At 42.0% G+C, this 27851-nt stretch overlaps 1 protein-coding gene across 2 annotated transcripts; it reads left to right on the top strand.

Annotated features, from left to right (window-relative positions):
• Nucleotides 1-299: 299 nt before the first annotated feature.
• Nucleotides 300-27851, top strand: atp2a2a (ATPase sarcoplasmic/endoplasmic reticulum Ca2+ transporting 2a). Of its 2 annotated transcripts, XM_050051166.1 has the most exons (21): nucleotides 300-865; nucleotides 1973-1990; nucleotides 2086-2168; nucleotides 4697-4801; nucleotides 6916-7054; nucleotides 14840-14920; nucleotides 15849-15934; nucleotides 16106-16570; nucleotides 18952-19040; nucleotides 19235-19337; nucleotides 19981-20112; nucleotides 20211-20330; nucleotides 20439-20657; nucleotides 20790-21125; nucleotides 21401-21621; nucleotides 21808-22010; nucleotides 22146-22231; nucleotides 22316-22449; nucleotides 22556-22673; nucleotides 24944-25064; nucleotides 27120-27851. In XM_050051166.1, the coding sequence occupies exons 1-21, from the start codon at nucleotides 748-750 to the stop codon at nucleotides 27131-27133; spliced, it is 2991 nt and encodes a 996-aa protein (XP_049907123.1). In that variant the 5' UTR covers nucleotides 300-747; the 3' UTR covers nucleotides 27134-27851. The 2 variants fall into 2 exon arrangements, with proteins under 2 accessions (XP_049907123.1, XP_049907122.1); XM_050051165.1 differs by having other exon boundaries at nucleotides 301-865; nucleotides 24944-27851.

The following is a 27851-nucleotide window of genomic DNA, read 5'->3' as shown; positions in this document are numbered from 1 at the left end:
AAATATATGGGGTAGAAGCACAGATAACAGTAACACCACTGGGTATTTTCAGTCACCAGACCTCTACAGTGCAGTCAATGGCGGCCCACCTTAAAAAGCACTCAAATTAATGTAAATTCAGCCAAGCTTCCTGGTTTACATACAACGGAAACCACAAGGTTTGACTGGGAAATACGGATATGTATCCCAGTTTGTTGCTTCTTGTTCGTCTTCCTGTGTTTTTCTCCCTGGTTTGAACGTAGCAGACACTGTTCGTCCAATGATATGACTCCACATGCAGCGCAGGGAAGAGGGGCAGCAGTGAGGCACTTTGATAAAACCAGACTGTCAGCGCCGTGTGGAGCCACAGAGAGCTGCGCCACGGTGAGAAACGGCACGGCACGGCACGGTACGGTAGCACAGAGGACTGGACCGGGTGAATGCAGTCCTTAACACGGGACTCTGCTGCAGACACTTTTCCACCATTTTCGGAGATAAGAGGACGCTCAGAGTAATCTTCACCCAGACAGGGAAGAGAAATTTGGCTTGCAACAACATTTTCTTCTCCGTAATTCACGTGAAGAGAATCTTAACGGGGCAGGGGGACACCTTAGTCAGTGGCTAACGATAGCTATCCGAGTGTGAATGCACATCTCTCAGTTGGCAAAGTCCTATCCATTTCAAAGTGTTGACAGCTTTAAAGAGCCCGAAGGTACCTTTCGGCAGTATTTTGTGTGAAGCTGAGCGGGAAGGAGCCGTCTGTCCAATATGGAGAACGCTCACACGAAGAGTGTGGAAGAAGTTTACAGTTATTTCTGCGTCAATGAAAGCACAGGACTTTCCCTGGACGAGGTGAAACGACAGAAGGAGAAATGGGGCCTAAACGGTACGACAATTCACACTGTAGACCACCACACATGCCGCTGCTGTGAATGAGACACGGTTTCAAAATGTCTTGTCATTGTAACATGGGTGGTGTGAGCACACTACTGTTCAGTATATGGGCTAAAAGTCAGCAACATCGTCGGCCGGTCGGTGTTACCCGGCTCCATAAAGTGATTTGGCTGACGTCATCACTGGTGACCTCGAGGGTTTCCCGTCTCTTACAAAGTCACAAATTAACCATTACTTGGTGGGCATTGTAACACTGTTAGGTAGTGGTAACATTACTGTGCATTGTATCAGTGTGTAACATTATTTCACAGCAGCACTGTTGACTTTGATAACATTATTACACATAACCTTACTGTGACATTGTTGAAAGTCGTTAAATATATGGTGACATTGTTAAGCACAGTAACCTTATTGGATGTTCCTCAGAGCTGCAGCACATCAGCCCATGTGCCCAGAGATCTGACAGGCATTTGAACGGTGGCCACAGGATCACTGTAGTAACGTTATCCTTAAATGTTGATCTCTCTTGTTCCAGGCTTTAACAGCTGTTTTATATTAATATCACCTGAGAGGTCAGGAAGGGTAAACTACTCCCCCCTTGAATCCCTTTGACCTTTACATTGATTGGAGCTTTCCTATTGTGCAATAAAGATGAAGGGAGTAGACTTACACTGTTAGAGGTGTAAACCTGATATGTGAGGGAAAGAATCTTGCAAGGAAAAAATAAATATTCTGAAGAGATTAGTTCTTGTAACGCTCAAACAGATCCATAAGTAAACTATGTCATTAAAAGTTAGTATTCAAAGTATCCGCTCTTGTACAGTATGTTTAACTAAATCATCAAAATTTGAAGTGAAACACGGAACATCCTGGAGGTTTCGAAATTAACTTGTCACTTTCATGGTAGGTAGCACCCGTCAGTCTCACAGAACATATTGACCTCTTGTCATAGGACTCAGTTCCCCATCATGAAACAAGAACTGCATTTCTTCATCTGGCATTTTTTTGAAAAAGTATTTAAACACAACTTACCCTCTTCTTTTTCTTGTCTGTTTCCCATGCGGTCCCTGGAATATCCCCCACATCGCCACACACACAGAGTTACCAGCAGAGGAAGGTAAGCATTACTGTCACCCACATTGTTACTGTCATTTTTACGATAAGAAATTTCTGTGAAGGATTTGTGTTTTTAACCAACTCTCTTCTCTGCAGGGAAATCTTTGTGGGAGCTTGTCCTTGAACAGTTTGAAGATCTACTTGTTCGAATTCTTCTACTGGCAGCATGTATATCTTTTGTAAGTATTTCACCACATTTTCTTTCACTGTTTCATTAAAATGCAGTCTTATATAGGTTGCTGAATTGATGAGTTATTTTTTCCCTCCAACTTTCACTCCTGTGTCTTACTCTACAAGCTGTACAGTAAACGAAGGTGATAGTCTGAGAACTTGAGAGAATCTCCGGACAAGACACTGCATCCTACATATAGCTTCCTGTTTCCACCTCAGGCTAAAAGGGTGTTTATGTGAAGTCGAAATTGCATATGGGATTATTATTAGGCCCTGTGTGTTGAAGGGCAGCGGGTAATTTATGCAGTGCATGGCGCTGAAGTGTAAACGTCTTCAGTTTGTTTAACCCTGCTGGGGTTACACTCACATATCAGAGAGCTAAACAGCTGAGGAGGCTAGCGACCCATCTGAGGAATGGTGACAACAGCAGTAGCAGCATTGAGTTGCTATCACCACGTGCCAAGTAAGACATTTGAGTCGTCAAGCATGACTGCTGTGTAATGACTTACCCCGGTCTCCCTCGGGCCTCTGACTTTGAGCGCTAGACAGATAAACGTTTAATAGTGGACTGCCCTTATGTAATAGCATCATCAGCATGTGTCCAAGCCCTTTCTGAAGATAATTCAGATGAACATTTCCACATAGTGGTAGCACTTTTTATTGTGATGTCACATAAGAAGACAAGGCTTCATGTACAGCTTAGTTTATTGTCTTTACACAATTTGTCAATTGTAAATTTGACAGCACAAGTTTTAATGGAAAAATTACATTTTAACATTTGTTGAACAGACAACATAGTAGATGAACAGATGGCTGAAGAATATTTTGATAAGAGAGGGTCCCCCTGTGTGTGTGTGTGTGTGTGTGTGTGTGTGTGTGTGTGTGTGTGTGTTGGTATGTAGTGTGCACTGTCCAGTCAGGTGATACAGAGGTGTCAGTGGCTGCTGTCTGACAGGAGAACAGAGCACCACTCAAGACCAAATTTGGGCTCTCACCCCTCAGTGGGAGGGCTCCTATCAGCACACACCCACCCCAACAGTCCCACACTTTGAGACGAATCCGGTGTGATAGCATTAAAATCAGAAAGTTTAACTGTTTGATAATTGTTGAAGTTATTAGTCAAAAACTTAATCTCTAAACTAGTCCAAGTTTTCATTTGTTCTGTTTGCATGATTCATTTTTGTGTTGAGAGAACAGTTAAGGGTTGGTTTCCTTTTCCAAATACATTATGATGTGAGCTGCTATAAATGTTTTTTATCTGTTGCATGTGAGCAACCTCGACAATATTAGGGTTGAAACAAATACTTGATTAGGTGATCAACAAAAGAAAGTTCCCAGCTATTTTGTTAAAGTCGTCATCGAGCAGAAATGTGAATTGTTGTTCCATTTTCTCCACTGTGAGATGTGCTGCTTTTGTCTGTTTTATTTAAATCTGTGGGTCATGGACTCTTGGTAAGGCAAAACAAGTCATTAACCATATTAATAATTTGTTTTCTGATAAGTATAAACGATTAATTGATTATTTGAAAAAAAACATTGTCTGATAAATGAATAATGAAAATGATTGTTTGCTGCAGCTTTAGTATGTGCGCATATATGTATGCAGTATATGTATAGGTTGTTTTTGCTTTAGTTAAGGCTGGGTAATGTAAATCTCTTGGCTGTGTTATGACATGCAGTAGAGCACTATTAAGCTCCGTGCTTCTGTATTAAACTGCTATTAAGAGTTATGCTTGCCATTTGAGTTATGCCATTTAAAATGTCTTTGGCATCTGCCACAGCCAGATACTTAGGTCTTACTGAGGTTGATTGCTTTATTACATTATGGGACATTAACTAATTCCTCGTGACACACGGGGTAATTTTAGGGCAGTTTTTTAAGTAACAATGAGCTAAATGAGACTCCCGGTCAGAATACTGTAATATTTTCTCTGGCAGTAAGAGGTTCCAATATATGCTGCAGGTCCAACTGTGTTGATCTGAGATTCTACAGTCTTCTTGATGGCTGACATCTACACAGTTCAAATGGGCTGTGCAGTATTGGCAGTAAAAAACTAAAAAACAATTGGCCAGATTGAATAGAATAATTGCACTGCCAGTACTAGACTGCAGAATATTGAGGCTCTTTTAACTTGAGCATAGCAATGTAGTCAATAATACGAAGTGTTTAGGTGCAGATCCATGATTTCATATTTTTCTCTCTGGTACATGAAGTTTTATATAAGGAATGTGTGGGAGGATCCTCAGCTATTAACAATCTCTGGCTTTGATGTCAAGCTCCTGGCTATTGACAAATAGCTAAACCCTCACACTGCTGTCACAGTGTCTTTTTAAGAGATAAAAACCTGTCCGGTTCATTTAAATGAATTATTTATGAGGTCTTCATCTATCAGAGAGATAATTTGTCATTGTTTTGTCATGACCAACTTTGTTCTGTCTTGATTTTTATCCATTACTGTCATCACTGTAAGATAATATCTACTTATACTGTGAAATGTCTTAAATAATAATGACATGTTTCTCATACTGTTTACAGGTCCTAGCATGGTTTGAGGAGGGAGAAGAAACTATCACAGCCTTTGTGGAGCCTTTTGTAATTTTACTCATTCTTATAGCCAATGCCATCGTCGGTGTGTGGCAGGTGAGACACTTTCCTGGGAAGCCAGTGTGTTTAAATCACACTACATCTCCTATGTATCTGGGTAATAGGTCTACAAATTATTTAGATATCTTACCCTAGTTTTGTTTGTCCAGATTCAATGCATTTTTGTTGAAGTAAACAACATTTTACAGTGCAGCAGAATAATGAATTTTCTGTAAAATAGCTGCACATTTTACCTGCGTTTCTAATTGGATTGACACCAAGCCTTGTTGATTTCACCAGTGCAAGGGATGAATTTAAGAATAATATCTTAAAATGATAAGTCAGCATTTAAATATGAAATACATTCCAATGCCTTTATCATCAATGAATTACCTTAAATTAGTATGGGACTGAAGGCTGTTGGTTGTCAGTGTCTAACTTACAACAGACTGTAGGGAAAAAAAAGTCATATTAGAGGCTGTATCAACTTGGAAAGAGAGATGTTATTAGATCACTAATCCAATGCAATCCAGCACCACAGCTGTCTAATAAATATCCTACCTGCATAAAGCCATCTATTAAATATCCTACTGACTGAATGAAATTTATCTATCAGTAGGTGCTTTACATGGACCGTAATATTCCACCAATAATCCGAATAATAGCCCAGTTAAAATAAAAATGCCTCATGTAACCACATCAATCAGAAGAGACTGACCTGGTATAGACGACGTAGCTGGTCGTGCACTATACATGACATGCCGCAACAGCTGTTTCTACAAGCCTCCGTCTGCTGATTTTGACAGAGAATCGTTCATGAATTTGAAAAAACGTCTGGCGCTTTGCTAGTGCTACGTTTTTATTCGAATGCTCTGATGAATTAATATATTCTTTGATCTTGAAACATCAGCCTTATGTAACATTGTTACAGGCTGCAATGTGGAGTCCCTGGACATAACAATCTATTGCTACCAGGAGCAGTAACCTGCATATGAGACGCTGAGGAAACATCGGTAAATTGTACCATCTTCAGATTGCATACCTAGTCTGCATGTGAGGTGTTGAGGAGACCTCTGTAGTTTGTAGCTACAGAAAATATTGAATGTAGAATTGCAGAGGTATACCAAGAAACTAGATACAGTGGTATGAAAATTGTACCGTGTACATTTGCTTGCTGCGGTATTGGAATTACAAAGCAACTGGATGGAGAATCTCACCTGCTTATGCACATCTCCTTTCCTCCTTGACTGCCTGTCAGAATTTTTACACATACTTACACTTAAAATGTTTCAAGTTTAAATTATTATTTAGTGTTTGTTCAACCAAAATAACCCCTTTTCATAAACAATAATGGTGTAATTCCATGAAACTGTTGTATTTTCTGAGGTTGTTCTTGTGCTGTGATAATTATTTATTGTTGCAACCTTAATTAAATGAATCAAATTTTCTCAATAGGGTTGGAAAACAAACTTCTTTTTCTGTAACATTTCCAGCAGATGAGATTCTTTACAGTGGGCGGAACAACAAGACAAAAAAAGTTGTTTTCTGATTAAATGCTTTGGGGCATGTAAAGGCACATGTTATCAGATCACTTAATTTAGCGTCCATGTAAACAGGTCAGTTGGAATCTAATCAGAATAATTTCACTCGGACTGAAGAAATATTGTCCATGTAACTGCAGCTAGTGTGGCAGCCTGCTGTGATTTAACATTTGTTATACTTCACCCACACTGTAGATTGACACTGTGTACTGGAAGTTATTTTTGTCTCAAGAAGGCTTCCTATTGAAAAGGAACAGTCTATCAGTTGTCATCACCCATCCTCCTGTATATCGCTCACATATGAGCCAGGCTTATTTATTTATTTATTTAAACAATGTGTGGGCAGTCGGTTCTGAGTGATGTGTTCCTCTTGTTGATGAAAGATGATGTTGCTGGTGAATGGTAGAATTAGAAAACAGAGGCAGAAAATGATGCGATTTATATTCCCACTGTCATATGCTTAACATCTAAATGTCCCCAATCAAAACCTGATAAAATAAACATCAAACTTAGAACAGTCAGTGCCTCTTCAAAGGGGAATGCTCCGCTAGTATTAAGTATGTGATATTCTCAAATAATCTCAGAGAAACTAAAAAATCTTTGGTACTGAATCTCTTTTCTCCTCACTAGGAACGCAATGCTGAGGATGCCATTGAGGCACTTAAGGAGTATGAGCCTGAGATGGGGAAAGTGTACCGGCAGGACAGGAAGACCGTGCAGAGGATCAAGGCCAGAGACATTGTGCCTGGTGACATCGTGGAGGTTGCTGGTAGGTTGACCTGCTCTCGATCTTGTGCCTATTGAAACAGACATAGCGTTTTTGCAATTGTTGTGTTGTTTTAACCTTACTCTACTCTGTACTGTTGTATGTGTTGTTCAGAATAGAGCATCAGCTAACTGAAGTGTGAAAGTTTAAATGGTGGTTGGATTTGTAGGCTACTTGCGTGCAAAGGAAGCATCTGGATATCACATGAACCATGGAAAATTCACAGAAAATTGGCAATTTAACGCCACTGTAACTTCTACCAAGAATTTTTTGTGTTCCCTTTTCGATATGCTGCTTTTTTTTTTTAGATTAAACAGGAGATGTTGTGTTTTAATATGAATGTTCCTAGCTGCTGTTTGGCTCTGCCTCAGGTAAAGCCTACTGTGGACAGATCAAATGAGTCCACGTATGGTCATGGATCACATTTAGCACAAGCTTGAGTTGAAACCTCCCCCATCCCATGTGCCACTGCAGAGGTGACTCACCCTGCAAGAGTGATGTATTTTGAGATGCTCTTATTAACCCATTGTCTCAAAGGGCTGGGCACAAATGCTATCAAGGCCCACTTTACTCAGTGTGTGCGTGTCAGTCTGTCTTTGTGTGTGCATGTGTGTATTTGTCCACACACACTAAGATTGAGCTCAGTCATGTAACCGTGCTGCGACTGTATCCTCACAACTCATCCCAACTCAACAGTCCCCCCCCATGCAGTACGTGAACTAAATGCTGGGGTGATTCATGCTGCTGAGGTCCAGTCAGCGAATTTCAGCAGCTAAAATCCTCAGGATGTAAAGCTTTGATTTTCAGGAGTTCTGTTCCCCCCACGGCGCGCGCACACACACACACACACACACACACACACACACACACACACACACACACACACACGTATACAGTTCTGCAGAGGGATGAACAAACGGATGTGTTGAGAAATGCTGAAGTCCTTAAAACACTAGCGTTATCATGATACTGTGTTTAACCCTGAGCCACTGAAGTGATGCATAGTTTTTCTGTGCATAGTGGTGGGTTATATTTTTAGCCATCATAGGCCATTTAGATTATGGAATGCTGTATTTATAGAGGCAGTGACAGTCGTGAAGATGACAGGTGTCTGGTCCCACCCCGTGCACGCCCCTCCCATCCTGCTCTGGGGAACATTGCTACAGTGGGTGACATGAGACAGTGTTCAGCGGGACTCCTGAGTAACCTTGACAAGGGCAAATGGAGAAGGGGTGTACTTGGAATTAAAATATATAATTTTTCTAGTGTTATCTAGTGTTACTGTATATAATTTGTTTTAGGATGATGGCGCTACTCATGCAGTTTTGATTATGTGTCGCAGCAGAAGCAGAGCGGAGAAAGCTTAATTATTTGGCTCAGGTTTAAAGAGAAAGTTGTGAGTCATATGCACTCTCCTCTTGCATATTAGAGACCCAGTTATTTAACCACTTTCGATGAAGGTAGCTGGAGGCTTTGTTGTCAGCAGCTTGAGGCTTACTCAGAAATGCAGCCCAGCAGGCAGCAAAACTGGATGTTTTATCCTGCAGTCAAAAGAAGCTCCACTTCCCAAATCCTCCGAATATCTTTTTCAATGGTTCCCGTCAGCCTTTTTTTCAGAAAAATATTTTGCTGAAGCTCCGAACGTAAGAGTCCAAAGTGACCCCTGCCATGCAGAGGAGGAGTGCGATGACGCAGATGCCGGCTGGCTGGCTGCTGAGCCGAGGTAAAGGACACTGACACAAGCGCTCAGTGGCTGCCTCAGCCGTGAGAAGAATAGCCTGCAGCCAGCCGGTGCTGCTCTCTGTCAGGGTGCTGCTGTGGGTTTGAATGCTGCCTCCTACTCATACCTCATCGCTCATAAGTTGCACACTCACTGAAATTTGTTTAATGTCATGGAAATAACATTGTGTGTAATGCCTTTCTTAGACTTTATCTAAAATAGATTATTTTATGCTTGGTTTCGTCTTTGTAGTTAAGTGATTTTAAATCTAATCTAGAAGCAGTTGAAGCTCCGAGGGCTGCTGTCGGCTGTCTGTGCTGGTCCTCTCTGACATGGAGACCAGTGATTTTTTTTTTTAAATAGATTATGAAATCATCCAAAGAACATGATCAGTACTGATTAACTAGGTTTTACTATAATATTGATTTGCACTCATTTTAAAATGGGCAAGTGCCAGCAGCCAAAATCTGATAAAAGGGTTACCATGCCCCACTTAAAATAACCTTTTAAAAAAATGGCGTCAACTGATAATGTGGAGTTCACTAGCTCCATTCAGTGGATTTAAAGGACCACTGTGAAGGATTTAGTGGCATCTAGCGGTAAGGTCTGAATACCCCTTCCCTCACCTCTCCCTTTCCAAGTGTGTTTCAACTAAAGTAATATTTTTACTGACGATTAATCTATTAATAATTTTCTTGATTGATTGATTAGTTGTTTGGTCTGTAAAATGTCATTAAAAAGTGCTAAATATCAATCTGTGTTTCCTCAAGCCCAAGATGACATCATCAAATGTCGTTTTGTCCACAACCCAAATATATTCAGTTTGCTGTCATACCTGAGAAAGAAACCAGAAAATGTTCATACTTAAGAAGCTGGATTCAAAGAATTTCGACTTAAAAAAAAAAAACGAAACTCAAAAATATTCTGTTTATCAACAGTCAAATCAGTTGGTGATTACTTTAATAGTTGACAACTTATCAATTGATTGCTGCAGCTCTAGCATGCAGTACAGCCTTCAAGATGCAAAAAGCCTTTTCTATAGCCAGTGTTAGGTTTGTCTGTTCTGGGCCACTGTAGATACATGGCGGTGCAACATGGCGGACTCCTGCTCTCTATATGTAGATATGAAGGGCATTTTAAGCTGAGGAAAAACACAATGATTCTCAGTTTCAGGTGATTATACACTAATGAAAACATTAATATTATATTCCATTTCTGCCAGTAGAGCTTCCCAAATCCTACACACTGCTCCTTTAAGCCCTTGTCATAACACAGCACACATTGTATGCTGCCAGTTTACAGTTTAATGTTGAGGGCTTGCAGATTTGGATGTTGGCCTTTTCTCAGAGCAGCAGAGCTCAGTGGGTTTGTTCTCTGCTGGCTGTGAAGTTGTGGAGTCTGGTAGTGAGGGGGGCTCATGTGGGGGGCAGTATAGGGGGGGGGGGATGTCTGATCTGTTCCTATTGTGGTTGAGCGGGATGACCTTATAGGGAAGCGCTTTGTGGATAACCATCCCTCCCTACCATGCTCAATGCATAGCGACCCTGCCCATCAGCACCCGCACCCGCCACTAAGATTCCAGACACCATGGATAGTATGTGGCATTTAATGTGGTCTGGCAAGCATCCATCGTCACGGAGGGACTGTTTTTTGGCAAAGGTTCCTGACTTGTCAGCGAGACTGAGAGAAACAGTCTCATCTTTGCCGACCAGGGAAGAGGGCTTTAGAAATGCAGAAACCTAATTTGTAGTGTAGACCTGCAGAAGGGCATAGAGGGTTTTATTCTAGCCAATCTGCAGGTTGAAGGCACTGATCGGTGAAATCAGCAGAGCTTGGTTGGACAGAGGTATGCAAGATTCTGCATAAACTATACGTGTAAGCAATTGACCAAAAATTTGGTGTTACTGTTACATAAATCTCAGGTTCTATAAGTAGTATTAAAGCTGGCTTGTAGTTTTATACAGATTGTAACTATTCAGCTCGCTGCACTAGCCTTGTTAACCCTAAGTCACCCTATACTGACTGCTGGGAATCCATGCTATGCTGTCTGGTTGTAGATGGGACAGTGAGAGGTCAGACTTTAACCCCAGTAAGGATTTAATGAGGGGCCATGACTGACAGTGTTAACCTGAAGACATGAACAGAATGTAAAGGTCTGACCTTCTGTTAACATATAAAATCTATAGTTAAACTGATCGCTGTTTTCACATTAACATTTCAGTGTGTTATGTGGCTGCAAGAACAAGTTAGATGATTTATTTGATATTTACATTACATTACCACAAGTCTACTTACATTTTTCCAGAATGACTCTCTGCTTTCACAATATGTCTTTCTCTGTGACTACATCTGAAAGTTAAAAGTACAGAATTTAGATCGTTGTATTCTTATTAAGATCCAGATCCTTTGCAGCATATGCTGTATGTGTGGGCAGTGGTGAATACCCTTTTCAAATGTTAGTGTAGTGGTTGATCTTGATATAGATTTAAATTTTAGAATTGAAATTGTGTCATGGTTTTCATACATGTCATTTCTGCCAGGCCCTAATAAAACCCTGATTATTTTTGACAGGAGGGGAGCTCTAAAACGCTCCCAGTCCTGGGACAAGGTTTGTTACTATGACAACAGAAACAGTTGCATGCTATGTGGAAGCTCAGCCTGCTGCTGCTTAAGATTCATAACAGACAAAGGCAAAGCAAAAATCTCAGGGAGACAGTGCAGAGATAGTGCTTATGTAACGGAGGTCAGAGGTTAGGATCAACTCCAAAGTCGGCTGACACGTGTTTGAATCTGTGACAACATAACAGCAGGCTGCTAACTAAACATTATTTACTCTGCTCTTGTTTGCTGATGAAATAGTAAAACTCACTTGTGACTTTTGCCATGTGCTAACACTGTGGCCAGGGGACAAAAAAGTAAGATTTCTACCCTGAGTGGTTTGTACAGTGTCCACCTAAACATGGCCACCAAAATGCACCTGTAATACGGTAAATAGTGCAAGATAGCATCCATATGTAGGATATATTTGCAGAGACCAGATTATCTGTTTCATTTCCTTGCATTGGTTGTGCTGAGTCATATGAACTTAGTCTCTCTAGTGCACCTGCCTGCCAAAGTTTAGAGAGGAAAATCTTCATTGAGCAGAGGAGGAATGAAAGGTTAGTATTTTAGCCGTTCTAGACTGTTTTTTAACATATCCATTTGGATAAAGTATTTGCATAATTGTATGCATGTAAATTTGGCTTGTGAGTTCATCAGTAAGAGCTGTGCTGGAAAGCTGCAGGATGCCTCACTTGTTGACGGTCCTGACATGACCCACTCAACATGACAGGGGGTCAGCCTTTTGTTCAGCTGCCATCAGCACATGTGGCCTTTTGGCTGGCCCTGAGGAAGGCTGGCTTGCCGAACAACACGCTATCCCCTAACACACGGCAGAGGCAGGTGCCAGTCAAAGCAAACCGGTTTGGTTCAGTCACTGCCTTGCCTGCTGTTGAAGGGTCTGTTTAAAAGGCACCTCCGGGACTTACATTGGGTGCAATGAATCACTGGGTTTGAGCTTTTGTCACTCTGAAATTTGTGGACTCTATGACCTGTTGGCAAGCACAAAGGTGAAAATGTGGTCATGCCTGAGGAGATGCTTGGACTTCTACCAAGTAGGATGTTGACACAAAGGGACAGATGATATATGCACACTTCATCAGAGCAGGTCTGCAGTGTAACACAGCCTCGGGACAATTCCAGCGTGTCACAGTGTCACAGTCTCAACACTCACTGCTTTCTTCGTATGATGTATTATTACATTAGCAAGCACCATTGTTAGAAGCCTTAGCCATGTTTCTCAGCACTCCCACAGAAGTTGTCAGTATTAGGAAGTAGTATAGGAAGTGTTACACAACCACCTAGGATGTCATTGTAAAGCTTTTGGCTTCTAATAAAAACATTTCATGTTTTGTGGTCTTCCAGGGATGAAATCATTTCTCCTAAGAAAGTTAAAAATGTAGCTATGAAATGGGTTCCTCTATTCAATGTGTAGTGACATTATTGATCCAAGTTAGGTGCTGTTGAACTGACAGTGTGACCCCTATATGCATTTGCACCACTGCTATATAAAAAAATCCCCCCTATACACGATTATCTCGTTCACTGCTTTCAGCAGCCAGAATTGGGGAGAACAAGGATCATAAATTGAACATCCCCAGATAAAGGTGCTCCAAATGATCGGCCACAAATTATTATTTGTCAATATTTGTTCTAAACAAACTGTAGCTCACAATGAACTTCACAGTTACATTCATGTTTTAGCTACTGTTAACCTGATGTCTAGCTCACCTGCTTGTCCCGAGTGCAGGTACACCGTCTCTCTCTCCTCGCTCACCACACACACTCTGCACTAAACACTTCTGTAGAGGCTGCAATACACTCTGCTGTTTTCTGACAGTTACATTTGGATTTGTTTTGGGCTGTACTGTGCCCACAGGACTGACATGGCATCCCTATGTATACCAATCGGTATACATAGGATCTCCAGGATTTGATTCATTTTATCTCTGCGACTGGAAAGGCAGAGTAGGTTAGGGGAGACCAGGGGATATGGTAACAATTTTTGGTTAGGCATCATTACTCAAAAACCTCTGTTTGAATACATTTTTTAAGTAGGTAATTGATATCTGTGTTCAACTTTTTCAGTCATGAATTGCTTTTACAAGAAACATTAGTCACAATATTGATTGAAAGCATTTTGTTAAACGTAATTTGACAATACGAGTCTGACCCCAAGTCTGCATTGCTCAACCTGTGAGGTTGTGTGACCTTCTCAGAAGTGAAGCTTCCATAGCGGCTGTCGTTCCAGGTCGGGATGGTTTAAAGATGTAACTTAGTCCTTCTCAGAAAAGCTGTCAATGTCTGTCTTGACTGGCCAATGCCTGCTGTCAGATCAGAGTTCCTGGCACTGCTGTCAGGACATCTAATAAGTTGAAGATCATCCAGCTTCAAGTCAACACTCATGGAGCGTGAGTTTCTCCGAGGTGATGTAGTGGGCCCTGTTGTTTGTCCCCTTGTCTTTCTTCCTTTGCTGTGGCAATGAAGAGGAAACAGCTGCCATTATATGACCAACATTTAAACCCGATCGGCGTATTGGAGTACATATCGAAATGCTTCTCCCATTTTTGGCTGCATGCTTTGTTGGTCCTATTGCTATTTTCTCCTCCCTTCCCTCAAGGGCATGGAGGGTTTTGGATTACAGTATCTGTCTCCCTCAAATGGGAATCTTGAGTCTGAGTTTTCATTTCAGCTTTGTCTTTATGTTTTGTTAGACTCTTAGGTACTTGGCAGGCTTGTGTGGGTTACTGGATTCTGACTATGCAATGTTCTTGGTTGGAGTCTTTTGTAACAATGTGACACAATTTGGATTTTAACTAAGTAGGCCTATATGTAGACTATGTCCCACAGAACTGTGCCATAGCCTGAGCCATTTCCCCAGTTTTCATTGCCTTTATGTACCATTAGGAAGTTGAATTGGGTCACTGCAATTCCGATGTACCCAAATTGGCCTTTTCCTTTGAGACAGGCCTTTTATGGCTCACAGGTCCTTCATTTCCTCCTCTTTCTTTGGCTCTCCTTCTCTTTCCCTGCAGCGATGGCAACACTGCTCTGCTGCTGTGTGGCACAGCAACCTCCCTGTAATGAGCTGTGCTTCATCAGTTCAGTTTACACTAATGCTGAGTTACTGGCTGCAGAAAACAGACAACATCTCATCTGTTAAATCTTCATTTAGCCTGTACACACACTTATAGCATTGTACAGTACCAGGTGTGTATGGATGGACTCGATGCTATTCATGTGGTGTAAAAGACTATTGAACCATTTTGTATGTCATGGCAAGTTAATTGTTTACTCTGGTTGTTGTCATTAACATGAGCTGTCAGATGCAGACTGAATTCAAAATCATATCAATGTTTTTTTTTCCCAACAAATTTTCATGCGTGTGTGTTTCCTATGTGTCTGTGCTCTCCATGCTGTGGGGTATTTGTTTGTGTATTTTCTCTAATTGTGGATCTGTTCTCTTACAGTTGGAGACAAGGTGCCTGCTGACATCCGGATCTGTTCTATCAAATCAACAACTCTGAGGGTAGACCAGTCCATTCTGACTGGTAAGAAATGCCCGCTGATGACATCACAGCCATTAAATAATTTTCCCGTGTCACTTTCATCCATAAAATTCTCAGTTTCTCATGGGTCTTGTTAATGGATCTAGTTTGCATGTTTTATTGATTCGTTAAGTATTGATGTTTATTTTACACTGCTGGCACACTTCATACAGTGCATTGTTTTTGTTATCTTTGATTTTTTTTTTTCCTCTTATATGTTCCAGGCCATAAAGGCTATCAATATCAAGGCTATACCATTCTGCATTTCACTGCACACATTTAAACCTTTAAATGTATGCTTGTTATACTGTAATAAATAGAAAGTCACAGAGTTAAAGCTTAGCTCAGCAATCCCTGACTTACCGTAACTGATGAGTGAGGTTGCTCATTGTATTCATACAAAGCCTTAAATGTCACCACCAAGCCCTTTAAATACTGTATACTCTGCCGGTGAAATTGTTTTCACATATGGCCATTTCTGTCCCAAATTGAAAATTAAGCTTTGGCTGTACTGGCACAATTTAATCGGTTTTCATTTTATAGTTATGTTTTGGATTAAATCCATTCCTCAGTTTTAAATTAACTTCAAACTCTACAATGATGCTCCCTTTATTTTAAAATAAAAGCAAAAATGTATCCGACAAAACAGCGTCCAAGATAAATGGGTCAATCTTCCACCTGTGTTTTTAAGAACCAGAATAGCTGGATGGCTGCAGAATGAGCCCAGAGGTGTATCATGACACTTTCTAATTAGCATGTTTGCTGCTAAATTGAAACATTCATGAGGATATGAAAGATCAGTGAGGCAGCATGAATGATCAGTACCACAGATTTCTCTCTGTAGAGATAATTGGCTGTGCTTTGCTCCTAAGATCATCTGCAGAGGCAAATGCAAACTGGTATGAGCAGCTGCCCTCTGTTGTCTTTGTAGGTGAATCTGTCTCTGTCATCAAACACACCGACCCTGTGCCCGACCCCCGTGCTGTCAATCAGGACAAGAAGAACATGCTTTTCTCTGTAAGTTCAACTCTGCAGAAGTTATCACACATCCTGTTGATGCCTTTCGACTCCTTGTTTATTTTCTGTTAACTTCCTGGAAAAACTTGCTCCTGTTGTTATTTCAAGATGTGTGAGATGTTATCAGACGTGCTCGAGACAACATGTATACAATATTTCTTGTTATTTCAGGGTACCAACATTGCAGCTGGGAAGGCCGTGGGTGTGGTCGTGGCCTCTGGTGTTAACACAGAGATTGGTAAGATCCGTGACGAGATGGCGGCCACTGAGCAGGAGAAGACACCCCTGCAGCAGAAGCTGGATGAGTTTGGCGAGCAGTTGTCCAAGGTCATCTCCCTCATCTGTATCGCCGTGTGGATCATCAACATCGGCCACTTTAACGACCCCGTCCATGGAGGCTCCTGGATCCGCGGGGCTGTCTACTACTTCAAGATTGCTGTGGCGCTGGCCGTGGCTGCTATCCCTGAAGGTCTTCCTGCTGTCATCACTACCTGCCTGGCCCTGGGCACTCGCCGCATGGCGAAGAAGAACGCCATCGTCCGCAGCCTGCCATCCGTGGAGACCCTGGGCTGCACCTCTGTCATCTGCTCTGACAAGACAGGAACCTTGACCACCAACCAGATGTCTGTCTGCAGAGTGAGTCTCTCTCTCTCACACACACACACACACACACACACACACACACACACACACACACCCTCTCTCTCTGTCTCTCTGTTGTGGTGCATTGCTGAGCAGTTTGGTTGTCTGTGCTTTGTCATCTTTGTTGTCCCTGCCTGGTGTTTGAATAAGATGACAGCAGTAAGAGGAACTATGACTGCATACGTCACTTTCAATACATTCTGTCAGCTTAAATGCTAATATTGTCTGTGCAAACAGAGAGAGTGGAGTCTTCCTTGTGATCAGGTATCCAGCTTAATTAACAAGGCAAAATACTGCCGCTCCTCTAATCTACATTGAGCTGTTGGATGACTTGCAGTGCTGCTGTTGCATAACTGACCTTGCGTCACCAAGCAAAGCAAAGCAAAGCAGCCAGCCTGTAGTTCCTTTTTCTCTGTGTGTCTGTGAGTGGCACCCCAGCAGCACTTGGCCCCACATTAAGACATTTCAGCATTAATTAAAGTTTAATGCTCTTGATGCCTGTTCAGTGTGTTCTCTCAGAACTTTGGCAAAGCCTGAATTGGATTTGTGGCATTAATTTATAGTTTTCATCAAACAGTTGTTTAGGCTTTTGTATTGTTTGGGCCACATGTTGTACTGGCCATGATTAAATAGCTTTGTTATTGTGCAATGACTGCAGTTTTCAATGATGTATTCTCACAGCCATATATAAACTACTGAAAAGACAAAATATGTGCTCTCTGTACATGTAGACAAAAAGCCTTAAAAGAGCTTTGCTAATTGACTTTATGCTCATGTCTCATAACAAAAAAAATACTTTTCAAAGAATTTTGAAGTAAAAATGTAAGCGTTTATTTTACAGATACATATACAGTGTGTGGCGGCAGCACAGTGATGTGGTGGTTAGCACTGTTGCATGTTCTCCCCATGTCAGCGTTGGTTTTCCCTGAGTACTCCGGCTTCCTCCCACAGTCCAAAGACATGCAGGTTAATTGGTGACTCTAAATTGTCCGTAGGTGTGAATGTGAGTGTGAATGGTTGTCTGTCTCTATGTGTCAGCTCTGTGATAGTCTGGTGTCCTGTCCAGGGTGTACCCAGCCTTTCGCCCAATGTCAGCTGGGATAGGCTCCAGCCCCCCCGCAACCCTCAAGAGGATAAGCGGTTACGAAAATGGATGGATGGATGGATGGATGGATGGATGGATATACAGTGTGTGCAATATTTTTTTTTAATATCATTACAACTTAAGCTAATGGCTAAAAGAAAAAAAAACCTGCATGCAGTTGGACCATGACTGCCTGTCTCTTTGTCTTATACTTGCTTCTTGATAGGGACTTGATCGGGTAGGAAGGAGAAACTCAGTTAGAATGTAATGTTTTTGGGGGACAATCTGCATTGATGGAAATGTGACACCTGGGTGGACATGCTCATTTTCACCCCTTTTCCAGCGTGACCGTCTGTAACTTGTGATTCTTTTATCATCTCAGCCACAAATCCATTCATCTCTGTCCAAGAAGTATTCAAGCATTGTTCCAAATTAGTCAGCACCGAGTTTGAAACAGACTGAATAAGTAACCGATATCAAAAATAAGTAACAACCATAACATTTTCACTGGCCTCCATGCTGCTTTCTGCTGTTTACTAACACTGCTTTCAGGCGCATTTGTGACGTAGAATGTGACACACCAAAAAAAAGATCCTCATCTACTGACATTGTTAAAGGAGTTTGCCGCGTAATTTTACAGGCTTTTCCTGCTTTGAAAAAACCTGCATACACGTGCTAAAGTTGATGGGAAACAGGTATTTGGTCAAAGTTAGGGTACGTCTTCAGAAAATTGGTGTATGTCAGTGTTATGTCCTCTGTAATGATGGAAACACAATGGTGTGTGTGTGTGTGTGTGTGTGTGTGTGTGTGTGTGTGTGTGTGTGTGTGTGTGTGTGTGTGTGTGTGACAGAGAGAGAGAGAGAGACAGAGAGAGAGAGAGAGACAAAGAGAGACAGAGAGACAGAGAGAGACAGAGAGAGAAAGAGGATGAAAGCGTCCTGTGGGAGCAGGCCTGGCACTGCAGCTTCTTCCTTTTGGGCACAGCCTCTCTCTTAACTCTCTCCCTGGCAGTCGTTTCTGTTTACTTATGGAGAGAAACTAAACAGCCTTTTCTCATATTAGGCAGTGGGCCACCCAGCCTGGCCCTCACAGTGACACGCTCTGTAACACTGCAGGCTCGTCTACTGTCTAAATGAGCCCTTACTCTTCAGGTTTGCTTGGGATTTCTGTGATTTCTGCTGCCACCTGCTGTGTCAGTAAAGAAACTGACAGTCGTCTCAAACACTGACATGATGACGTGCTTTGAAAGACTCATATTTGTTTTTGTCCCACCTGCTCTCCTGTTCTCCAGATGTTCGTTATCAACAAAGCTGAAGGTGACAGCTGCTCTCTGTCAGAGTTCACCATCACGGGTTCTACCTACGCACCTGAGGGAGAAGTGTGAGTACTTCACAGCTGAGTCCATAACAGGCAAATCTAGGTGAAAGCTAATGCAGGGGGTATGTAGGTGAACGGGAGCATATGAGGTTATAGATGGGAACTTAAACACATCAACAATAGAGACGGTTGTTGTTGTTAATATGAACTGTATACACACATACACACACAGGTTAATACTCTGTGCTTGCCCGCAGGTTCCATGATGGTAAACTAGTTAAATCCTCCCAGTATGATGCCCTGGTTGAACTGGCTACCATCTGTGCCCTGTGTAATGACTCCTCGCTGGACTTTAACGAGGTGTGAACCCTGCCTGCGTCTTCGTTTACATGTCAGACATTTGTAGAGTGTAATATTGGCCAATATGATTTTTTTGTGTATGTGCTTGTTTGTATTTTGTATGTTTTTAAGGACTTATCAGTATGGACAATAACACTAACTCATGGCGCTACAGTACAAAGTGTCTGTGTGATAGAAGAACACAAAGAAAACAATAGTAAAAATATAACATAAAATGAATACAAATAATGACAATTGTAGGTGAGTACATATACATACACATGTTACCCATATATTAATGTATATAAGCCATATCTACGTACCCATGTATGCATCCAAATGCACAAATATCATGTGCATTTGAGGTGCAAACAGGCAATAGTACCAGTTTGCACCCTAACACATAACATTGTGAAACCAAATAAGCATGAGAGAAGGGCATTTTGGGAAGCCTTTTGTAGTCTACTTTGTGAAGTATCATTATTAGATGTTCTGTCCCAATCATAACCACAATCTGTCTGTTTGGTGTGCCGTTTCATTTGTTTCATCTGTGGTTTGGAGTGAAATAAGCTCTATGGGCAAACTCAAAATGTATCCACCAGTGTGCAAGTTTTTTTTTTTTTATGAGAAATAAATATTAACAATAAATGTTATGATATTTCAGGCGAAAGGTGTGTATGAGAAGGTCGGTGAGGCCACAGAGACTGCGCTGACCTGTCTGGTGGAGAAGATGAACGTCTTCGACACTGAGGTCCACAGCCTGTCCAAGATTGACAGAGCTAATGCCTGCAACTCAGTGAGTGACAGCAGCTCCCTCACCTGCACACGCTGCAGATTTCCACTGCTCCCACTCAGCAGGTTTTTCTCACTCTGTCTGTCATTTTGTCTGAGCAGGTGATCAAGCAGCTGATGAAGAAGGAGTTCACCCTGGAGTTCTCCAGAGACAGGAAGTCCATGTCTGTCTTCTGCACCCCCAACAAGTCTCGTTCTTCCATGGGCAAGATGTTTATCAAGGTATACTGAGAGAAACTTGTACAGAGGAGCTGTCAGTGGCTTTGCTTTGGTTGCCTGACAGTTTCCTACTGTGTTGTGACTATTTCATTCCTTTGCTCTGCCCCACAGGGAGCCCCGGAGGGAGTTATTGATAGGTGCACTCATGTCAGAGTTGGCAACAGCAAAGTTCCCATCAGCAAAGGTATCAAAGAAAAGATCATGTCTGTGATCCGTGAGTACGGGACAGGTCGTGACACCCTTAGGTGCCTGGCTCTGGCCACACGAGACAGCCCACCAAAAATGGAGGACATGATACTGTCTGACACGGCCAAATTCTCAGAGTATGAGGTGAGTTGTTTTTTTCTAACTTCTGGTACAATTGTTTGTATGTTTTAATAAAAGTAGTGGTATTTGGTGTGTAGTGGGAGTATTCTTTTCAGGAGCAAACATTCAGTCATGTATTTGTCTCTCTGTGTCCAGTCTGACTTGACCTTTGTCGGCTGTGTCGGCATGCTGGACCCTCCCAGACAGGAGGTGGCTGCCTCTATCAAGCTGTGCCGACAGGCTGGCATCCGCGTCATCATGATCACCGGAGACAACAAGGGCACAGCTGTGGCTATCTGCCACCGCATTGGCATCCTGACCGACGACGATGATGTGGAGCGCATGGCCTTCACTGGACGAGAGTTTGATGAACTCTCACCCTATGATCAGCGTGAGGCTGTGACTCATGCTCGCTGTTTCGCCCGTGTCGAGCCTTCCCACAAGTCCAAGATTGTTGAGTTCCTGCAAGGATTTGACGAGATCACTGCTATGGTATGAAGTGTGAAATCTGATTCTGCAGAGTCTCTTACTGATCATTAGTGTTTCACATTTAATGGGAAATAGTCTGGGAGTACAAGCATTTGGTTTGGTTGTAATTTAGGTCTTAATTCCATTTCTGGTTAACATTGAAAAGATAGTAAACATGTTGCTCTTAAACTTGTGGGTATCCTGTCTTCGTTGGCCTTAGAAACATCACATGTATTGTGTTGATTTGCTTGTGCTAGAGCAAAGAAATTACCCCTCTGTAACAAAATACTTCTCCACAGACGGGTGATGGAGTGAACGATGCCCCTGCCTTGAAGAAGGCAGAGATTGGCATCGCCATGGGCTCTGGCACTGCCGTGGCCAAGTCAGCCTCTGAGATGGTCCTCGCCGACGACAACTTTTCTTCCATTGTGGCCGCAGTTGAAGAAGGCAGAGCTATTTACAACAACATGAAGCAGTTTATCAGATACCTTATCTCTTCCAATGTGGGGGAGGTTGTGTGGTGAGTCTCCTCAGGAGCAGATGCCCCTTATTGTATTAATTGCTGCTCTTATCATTTAGGAGGATGGAATTATAATAGACATTATAATAGACTGATGGGACAATAGGTATCCAACATACTGTGATGCTGTTTAGACCTCCTCCAGCATGTTAGTGCAGTTGCTCACTGAGTTATTTCTCCTGATAGCATCTTCCTTACTGCGGCGCTGGGCTTCCCTGAGGCTCTGATCCCAGTCCAGCTGCTCTGGGTCAACTTGGTGACTGATGGCCTCCCTGCCACTGCCCTGGGCTTCAACCCACCAGACCTGGACATCATGGAGAAGCCTCCTCGTAATGCTAAGGAGCCCCTCATCTCCGGCTGGCTCTTCTTCAGATACCTGGCCATTGGATGTAAGTAAATAATAGACAAGAATGGAAGAACAAAGTCAGTTTTTCCCATAATATTAGAAAAAAAAATTAATTTGCCTCCATGCAGTTTGACACATAAGAAATTTGTTTTATCATGTTTGGTGTCTTTGCACTAAGGCTATGTGGGTGCAGCCACGGTGGGAGCCGCTGCCTGGTGGTTTACTCTCTCTGACGAAGGACCTCAGGTCACTCTGTACCAGCTGGTAAGTCTGCCTGTCTGAGTTATCGTCCTTTAGCTGCCCCCAGCTCTTTTCCTCCCCCTCACTCCCCTGATTTCCTCCCTGCAGAGCCACTTCCTCCAGTGCGCCCCAGACCACCCAGACTTTGACGGCCTGGACTGCGAAGTGTTTGAGTCGCCCTACCCAATGACCATGGCCCTGTCTGTGCTCGTTACCATTGAAATGTGCAATGCTCTTAACAGGTAAGTAAGTGCCTCTCAGAAAGATCATCTAGGCATCATTTGGGCTCAGAGAAGGAAGGGCAAACTGTATAAATGAATTACCATCTGTGTTCTCTCTTCCATCCAGTCTGTCAGAGAACCAGTCTCTCCTGCGGATGCCTCCCTGGGAGAACATTTGGCTCCTGGGGGCCATCTGCCTCTCTATGTCCCTCCACTTTCTCATCCTCTATGTGGAACCTCTGCCTGTGAGTATTACAAATCCATTTAATTCAATGATGACTTGATGGAGCTGTTGTTCGGATACTCGGATATGAGCTGGCTGCTTGATGGTTACTTACAGCAGGACACAGGTTGAGTTGAGGGAGTTATGCGGTAGGGTTGTCACGATACTAAAATTTCAAACTCGATATCAATACCCAGGAAAATATTCAATACTCGATACCATTTTCGATACAGCAGCAAAAAATTAAGAGGCATGTCATTTTTTAAATCAAGATCAAAACAGTAACATCAATGATAACAACAAAAAATCCCCCCAAAATAAATAACAACCAGAAACACGATCTGTCCATACAAATGTATTTATCTACAGCCCTGTTTATTTTCTGTGCTTCTGGTGAATTGGCACCATATTTTCATTGCTGACCAAATAGAGTTGGTAGTTTAGGCTCAGGATGCTCCTGTTTCTACCTCACTATGTGATCAGAGAACCATGGGTTACGGGAGAAACCAAACGTTTTTTCAGCTTCAATCTGTGACTTTACAGTTAACATAACTTTTCAGACACACATAATTGTGTTGTCCTGTTAAACTAACATTGTCTATTAATGTTACAGACGGGCATGACTGATAAAGTCTTCTGCTTAGCTCCCACATTAACGTTAGAAGTTATATTTTAGTTTGATGCTGGCGACACCAGCTGCTCAGCTGCTAGTGAGGGGAGAGGTTGTACCCGTCATCTGCAGCGTGCTGTGTTCACTTCACTAAATATTTCCAAAGAGCGCTTTTTCCTTTATCATTTTTGACCAAAACTGGCTGCTCTGATCCTCCTGCACCTGCGCTGGCCATATTACAGCAACAGAAATGTGTGCATGCATGCACAGTGACGACAACAAGCCAGGTTGCAGCGAGGGCTCTGTGCCTGCCAGACGCTGCCTGCACAGCGCGTGTCCGTCGGACCCGTCGCGCGCACCTGACAGGCGCTGATGTGGCGTGCACTGTTAGTATCGATACTTTTGTAAATTAGTATTGTATCCGGATACAGCGTTTGAGTATCGATACTTTTGACAACACTATTATGCGGTCTTATCTGCCCCCTGGTGGTTGTCTGGCTTCATTACAGACGTGCAATAGAAACAGATGAGTTATCTTGAAAATAAAAAGAAAATACTTAGGTATTTTGCTTTTACTAGGTAGGTCATAATAGGGACACAGTCAGGAAATGGAGAGACAGAGAGAGAGAGAGAGAGAGAGAGAGAGACAAATGCCCCTGGGACAAACCGAACACATTGCAATCATAGTATATGGTACAGGTCTTACTGGAACAGAGAGAGTTAGATGAGAAGGTTGATACCACTCTCATAAGTGTCTGTTACGCACTAAGCTGTGGGAAACAGCTCTTCTGGCTTTGTCCAAATGTAAATAAAATCTACTTACTAGCACGTCTATATAGCTCACTAACTATATGCTGGACTGTTTCTTGACTGGCATTGTGACTTCCTGGTCCACCCTACTCTCCCTAGTACCCGTTGCTTTAGTTGGTTGGATTGGTTAGGTTAGGAGTAAGGCAGACCATTCCCTCACCATCCTAGGACTTTTCAGTCGAGGACCTCTTACAAGACAGAGTATATAATGGGGAACCCCTCATGTATGATCCTTTGAATAACTTGATAGCTTATGTGTTTACTCTTATATGGTCTTTGCTTTATGAAAGAACAACACAAGAGAATAGGTACTGATTTGTTACAATTGAACGTAGTCGATGTCTACTATATTATTCGTTGAACTATGAAGCCTTTTGTAAAGTCAATAAATATTTATCATGATAATGTGATAAATCTGACCCCTGGCAGAGTGCCACAGATCCCACTTCAAGAACCACTGAATTAGTGAACTTTAGAGTTTCATGTAGGAGGCTTTTTTCTAGCCTAGTGTAAATGCAGTTTGATTCTCTCAGCACCACGGCTGTCTCCTACTATGAATTCTCCTTCACATCTTTCTGTGACCTCATGATGTTCTCCATTAAGGCCAAGGAAAAGTGTTTAGGAATGGAAATATTTACTGACTATTCGACTACAGCCCCGGTCTCCACCCCTCATAGTCTTGGTCTTGTCTTAGTCTTGATACACTCTTGTCTTAGTTATGACTTGGTCTTAGTTTAGGTGGTCTCGACTCTTGACACTGAAGCTAACCCATCTTCTGGTGTTCTTTTGGTTCTGCTGGCACCATGTGCAGTTGTAATCCTTTAAAAAGCAGCTGTAATGTTACTTATGGATGTTGTCATGCTCTCTCTTAGGTCATCTTCCAGATCACCCCTCTGGATACGACCCAGTGGATGATGGTGCTGAAGATCTCCGTGCCCGTCATCCTGCTGGACGAGCTGCTAAAGTTTTTGGCGAGGAACTACTTGGAATTTGGTAAACAGCTGGAGAAGCCGGCCAGAAAGGGCTGCTCTCTGTCTGCATGTGCCGAGGGCATCTCCTGGCCCTTCGTGGCCATCTCCCTGCCCCTGGTGCTGTGGATCTACAGCACCGACACTAACGTGTCCGCCATGTTTTGGCCCTGACTGACTCCAGCACACTACCCTCCCTGTGCACCAGTGTGAAGTGGACATTAACACACACATCTAACACAGTTACATTAACTCGGAACAACTTACAGTCAACACTTGCACCTGCTCTGACGCTCTGTCTGCTGTCAGATCTTTTGTATTTAGGACATTGTCACCGATACATATTTTTGGGCGGGGGGTTGGGGCTTAGTCATATTTTACTGACTTTGACTGACATTATGTCCATGTGTTTTATTTTACCATCACGCTTTTCTCTCTTGATCCCCTGTGTTGAACGTATAGAGATGCCCACCGTGTCGGAGCTATGTGTTGAACTGTACAGAGAATTTACACTATTTTATGATAATTAATATTTTGTAATTTTTGGGAGGGGCTGTGGGGTCAAGAATGCTGGGTGTGAAGAGGATGATCTAAGGACCGTATAGTACAATACTAATTTTGGGGCAAAGACTTGAATGTATTTGCCCTAGCATGAATCTCTGTAGTCATTTTTTGAGCTCCATGCGTCGTCGTTCATTCTTTTCTGCATTAGGCAGAGCACAGCTACCTCAATGCTGTTAATATGATCATTACTACCCATTTGTCTTAACAATCATTTCATAGATTAGCATTTGAAGTGTTGAGGTAAGCACCATTTTGTTTTGCAGTAGAGACAAAACCCTCACACACATTTTTATGTTGTTGTTTTTTTTTTTTTTAAATATATATATATATATATATATATATATATATATATATATATATATATATATATATATATTTCTTTTCTCTGTTATTGGAGGGAAGAGAGGACAAAGAAATGTTACGAGTTTGATTCAAAGCAATTTTTGATAAAGCCTGTTGTTAAATTTGTTTACTTGAAGAAAATACATTTATCTTGATTTTATTTTTTAAGTTGGATTTTTTGAGATTCACTCTCAACGTTCAGTCTTAATTTAGCAACTTAACGACAGTAATCTTTATAATGTATGTATAATGTGCACATACTGTACTTGAACATGTAAAAAGGCACCAAGAAGCTGTTAGTCTTATCAACTGAGCACAACATGGACGGCCGGTCATTGGAAGAGTCTGTATATCTGTACATAGCACACAAAGTAGAATCTCTGTAAACATATTTTTGTTGTTGTGACTGTCAAAATGCTCCATACATTTACACTAGTTTACTTAAGCGTGGTCTTAGCCTTTCTGCATGCCTGCTCCAATAATACCAGGCCAGCAAGTGCTTTGAGTTTTTTTTGGTTTGTTTTTTTAGTTTTGAAGCTAATTGTTGTTTCTTCCAATGCCTTCCACCTGTTTACCTGCAGAGTGAGTACACTTTGACCTGCATGCCAACTAGCGCTCTCTTCTGTGGTTGCACACACAGCTTTGCAGTCTGTCATTGCTCATGTGAATGTGAAAGCAATGACAGCTCCTGAAATGTTTGATAGGACTAGCAGTTTTTTTAAAGTATACTTCAATGGTACAGGAGTAAGAGGAGAAAAAGGAAGGTGTTTAAGATATTGTTTGAAAATGCCTTCAATGTCACCAAGTGCCAGGTACACACTGAGTAGAAATAGGAACCTTTTGCATTTTAAACTGGCACTGTCACTGGTGCCGGTTATTTTTGACTGTAGTCTGGCAGCATGTTTTGGCAACTGGCAGAGACACTGACATTTAAGTGCCCCCACACCATTACAGGACATGGTGGTGTTGTTTTTATTTCTATGTCTTTTTTCATTGCATTTGTCTTTTTACCTAATCTTCTGCTTGCCCATAGCATGGCCTTAATATATTTGCTCTTTTTATTAAAATAAGTATTAATGAATTGAAACGATTTGCTGCTCAGATGCTTTTTACTTTGGCCTGTGATTCTTGTGTCCACTGATGTGATTTCTTCCTCTCTTCTTTTTCTTTGCAGCAAAGGCCAAGTAAGCCCACCTCTACTCTAAATTCCTTGCAGAAACTTTGGTTTTGTTTTGTGTTGTGCATGTGTGTTTTGGGCAGCACATCTTACAAGAGCTGCATGTCAGTTGAATAATATGAAGACAGAGGCTCATAAAGTTCGTACATCATTTTTATAGAACAGCCATGAATACATGTCTGATTAAAACTAGCCAATGCCACCTCATCAGTCCTTCCATCCTCCTGCATGAAGAGCCTTAGATTATGATACAATTCTCATGGCATCTTTTTAGACAAAGATCTTAGTACCGTGTACAGCAAATTGTACAATATTCCATGGTGCATGTCCGCTGAGTCAGCCAACTGTTTTACCAGACTTGTGTAATAGACAATGTATAGTATTGGTAAATAGAATAGACATTCGTCAGATAGTACAAATGTTAAATAAGCTCAAAAACAGTTCATCTTTCCTAAGGAAATACTTTTATGGAATATTTAAAAACTAAACAGCCTTTTTTTTTTGCTTTGCACTGAGATGTGCAACATGTTTGGAGCAGATTTTGCCATATCTGGGAAGGCAGACGTGCAGCGGTGCAGTGATGCATACGCTTTACCATGAGAACGGCAGGCAGTCCCTCCACTGGCATTTTTTGCCAAACTGCTGTACTGTATTTTCAGAGATGATTGTACAATGTATCACATGAACTTTGGTTTCAGGTAAATAAAACTGTCATACATGAAGAGTTTA

Source organism: Epinephelus moara, chromosome 8 (genome assembly GCF_006386435.1).
Source record: "Epinephelus moara isolate mb chromosome 8, YSFRI_EMoa_1.0, whole genome shotgun sequence".
Taxonomy (NCBI): Eukaryota; Metazoa; Chordata; class Actinopteri; order Perciformes; family Serranidae; genus Epinephelus; species Epinephelus moara.
Note: the sequence above shows the minus strand (reverse complement) of the source record. Positions and strands in the feature narration are given on the sequence as shown.

What these genes read in the sequence shown, in the direction of transcription:
- atp2a2a (XM_050051165.1), top strand. Translation starts at nt 748, where the DNA reads ATGGAGAACGCTCACACGAAGAGTGTGGAAGAAGTTTACAGTTATTTC. An exon ending in TGACATCGTGGAGGTTGCTG is followed by an intron (nt 7,055 to 14,839) that starts GTAGGTTGACCT and finishes GTTCTCTTACAG; the next exon opens with TTGGAGACAAGGTGCCTGCT. An exon ending in AGAAGAACATGCTTTTCTCT is followed by an intron (nt 15,935 to 16,105) that starts GTAAGTTCAACT and finishes TTGTTATTTCAG; the next exon opens with GGTACCAACATTGCAGCTGG.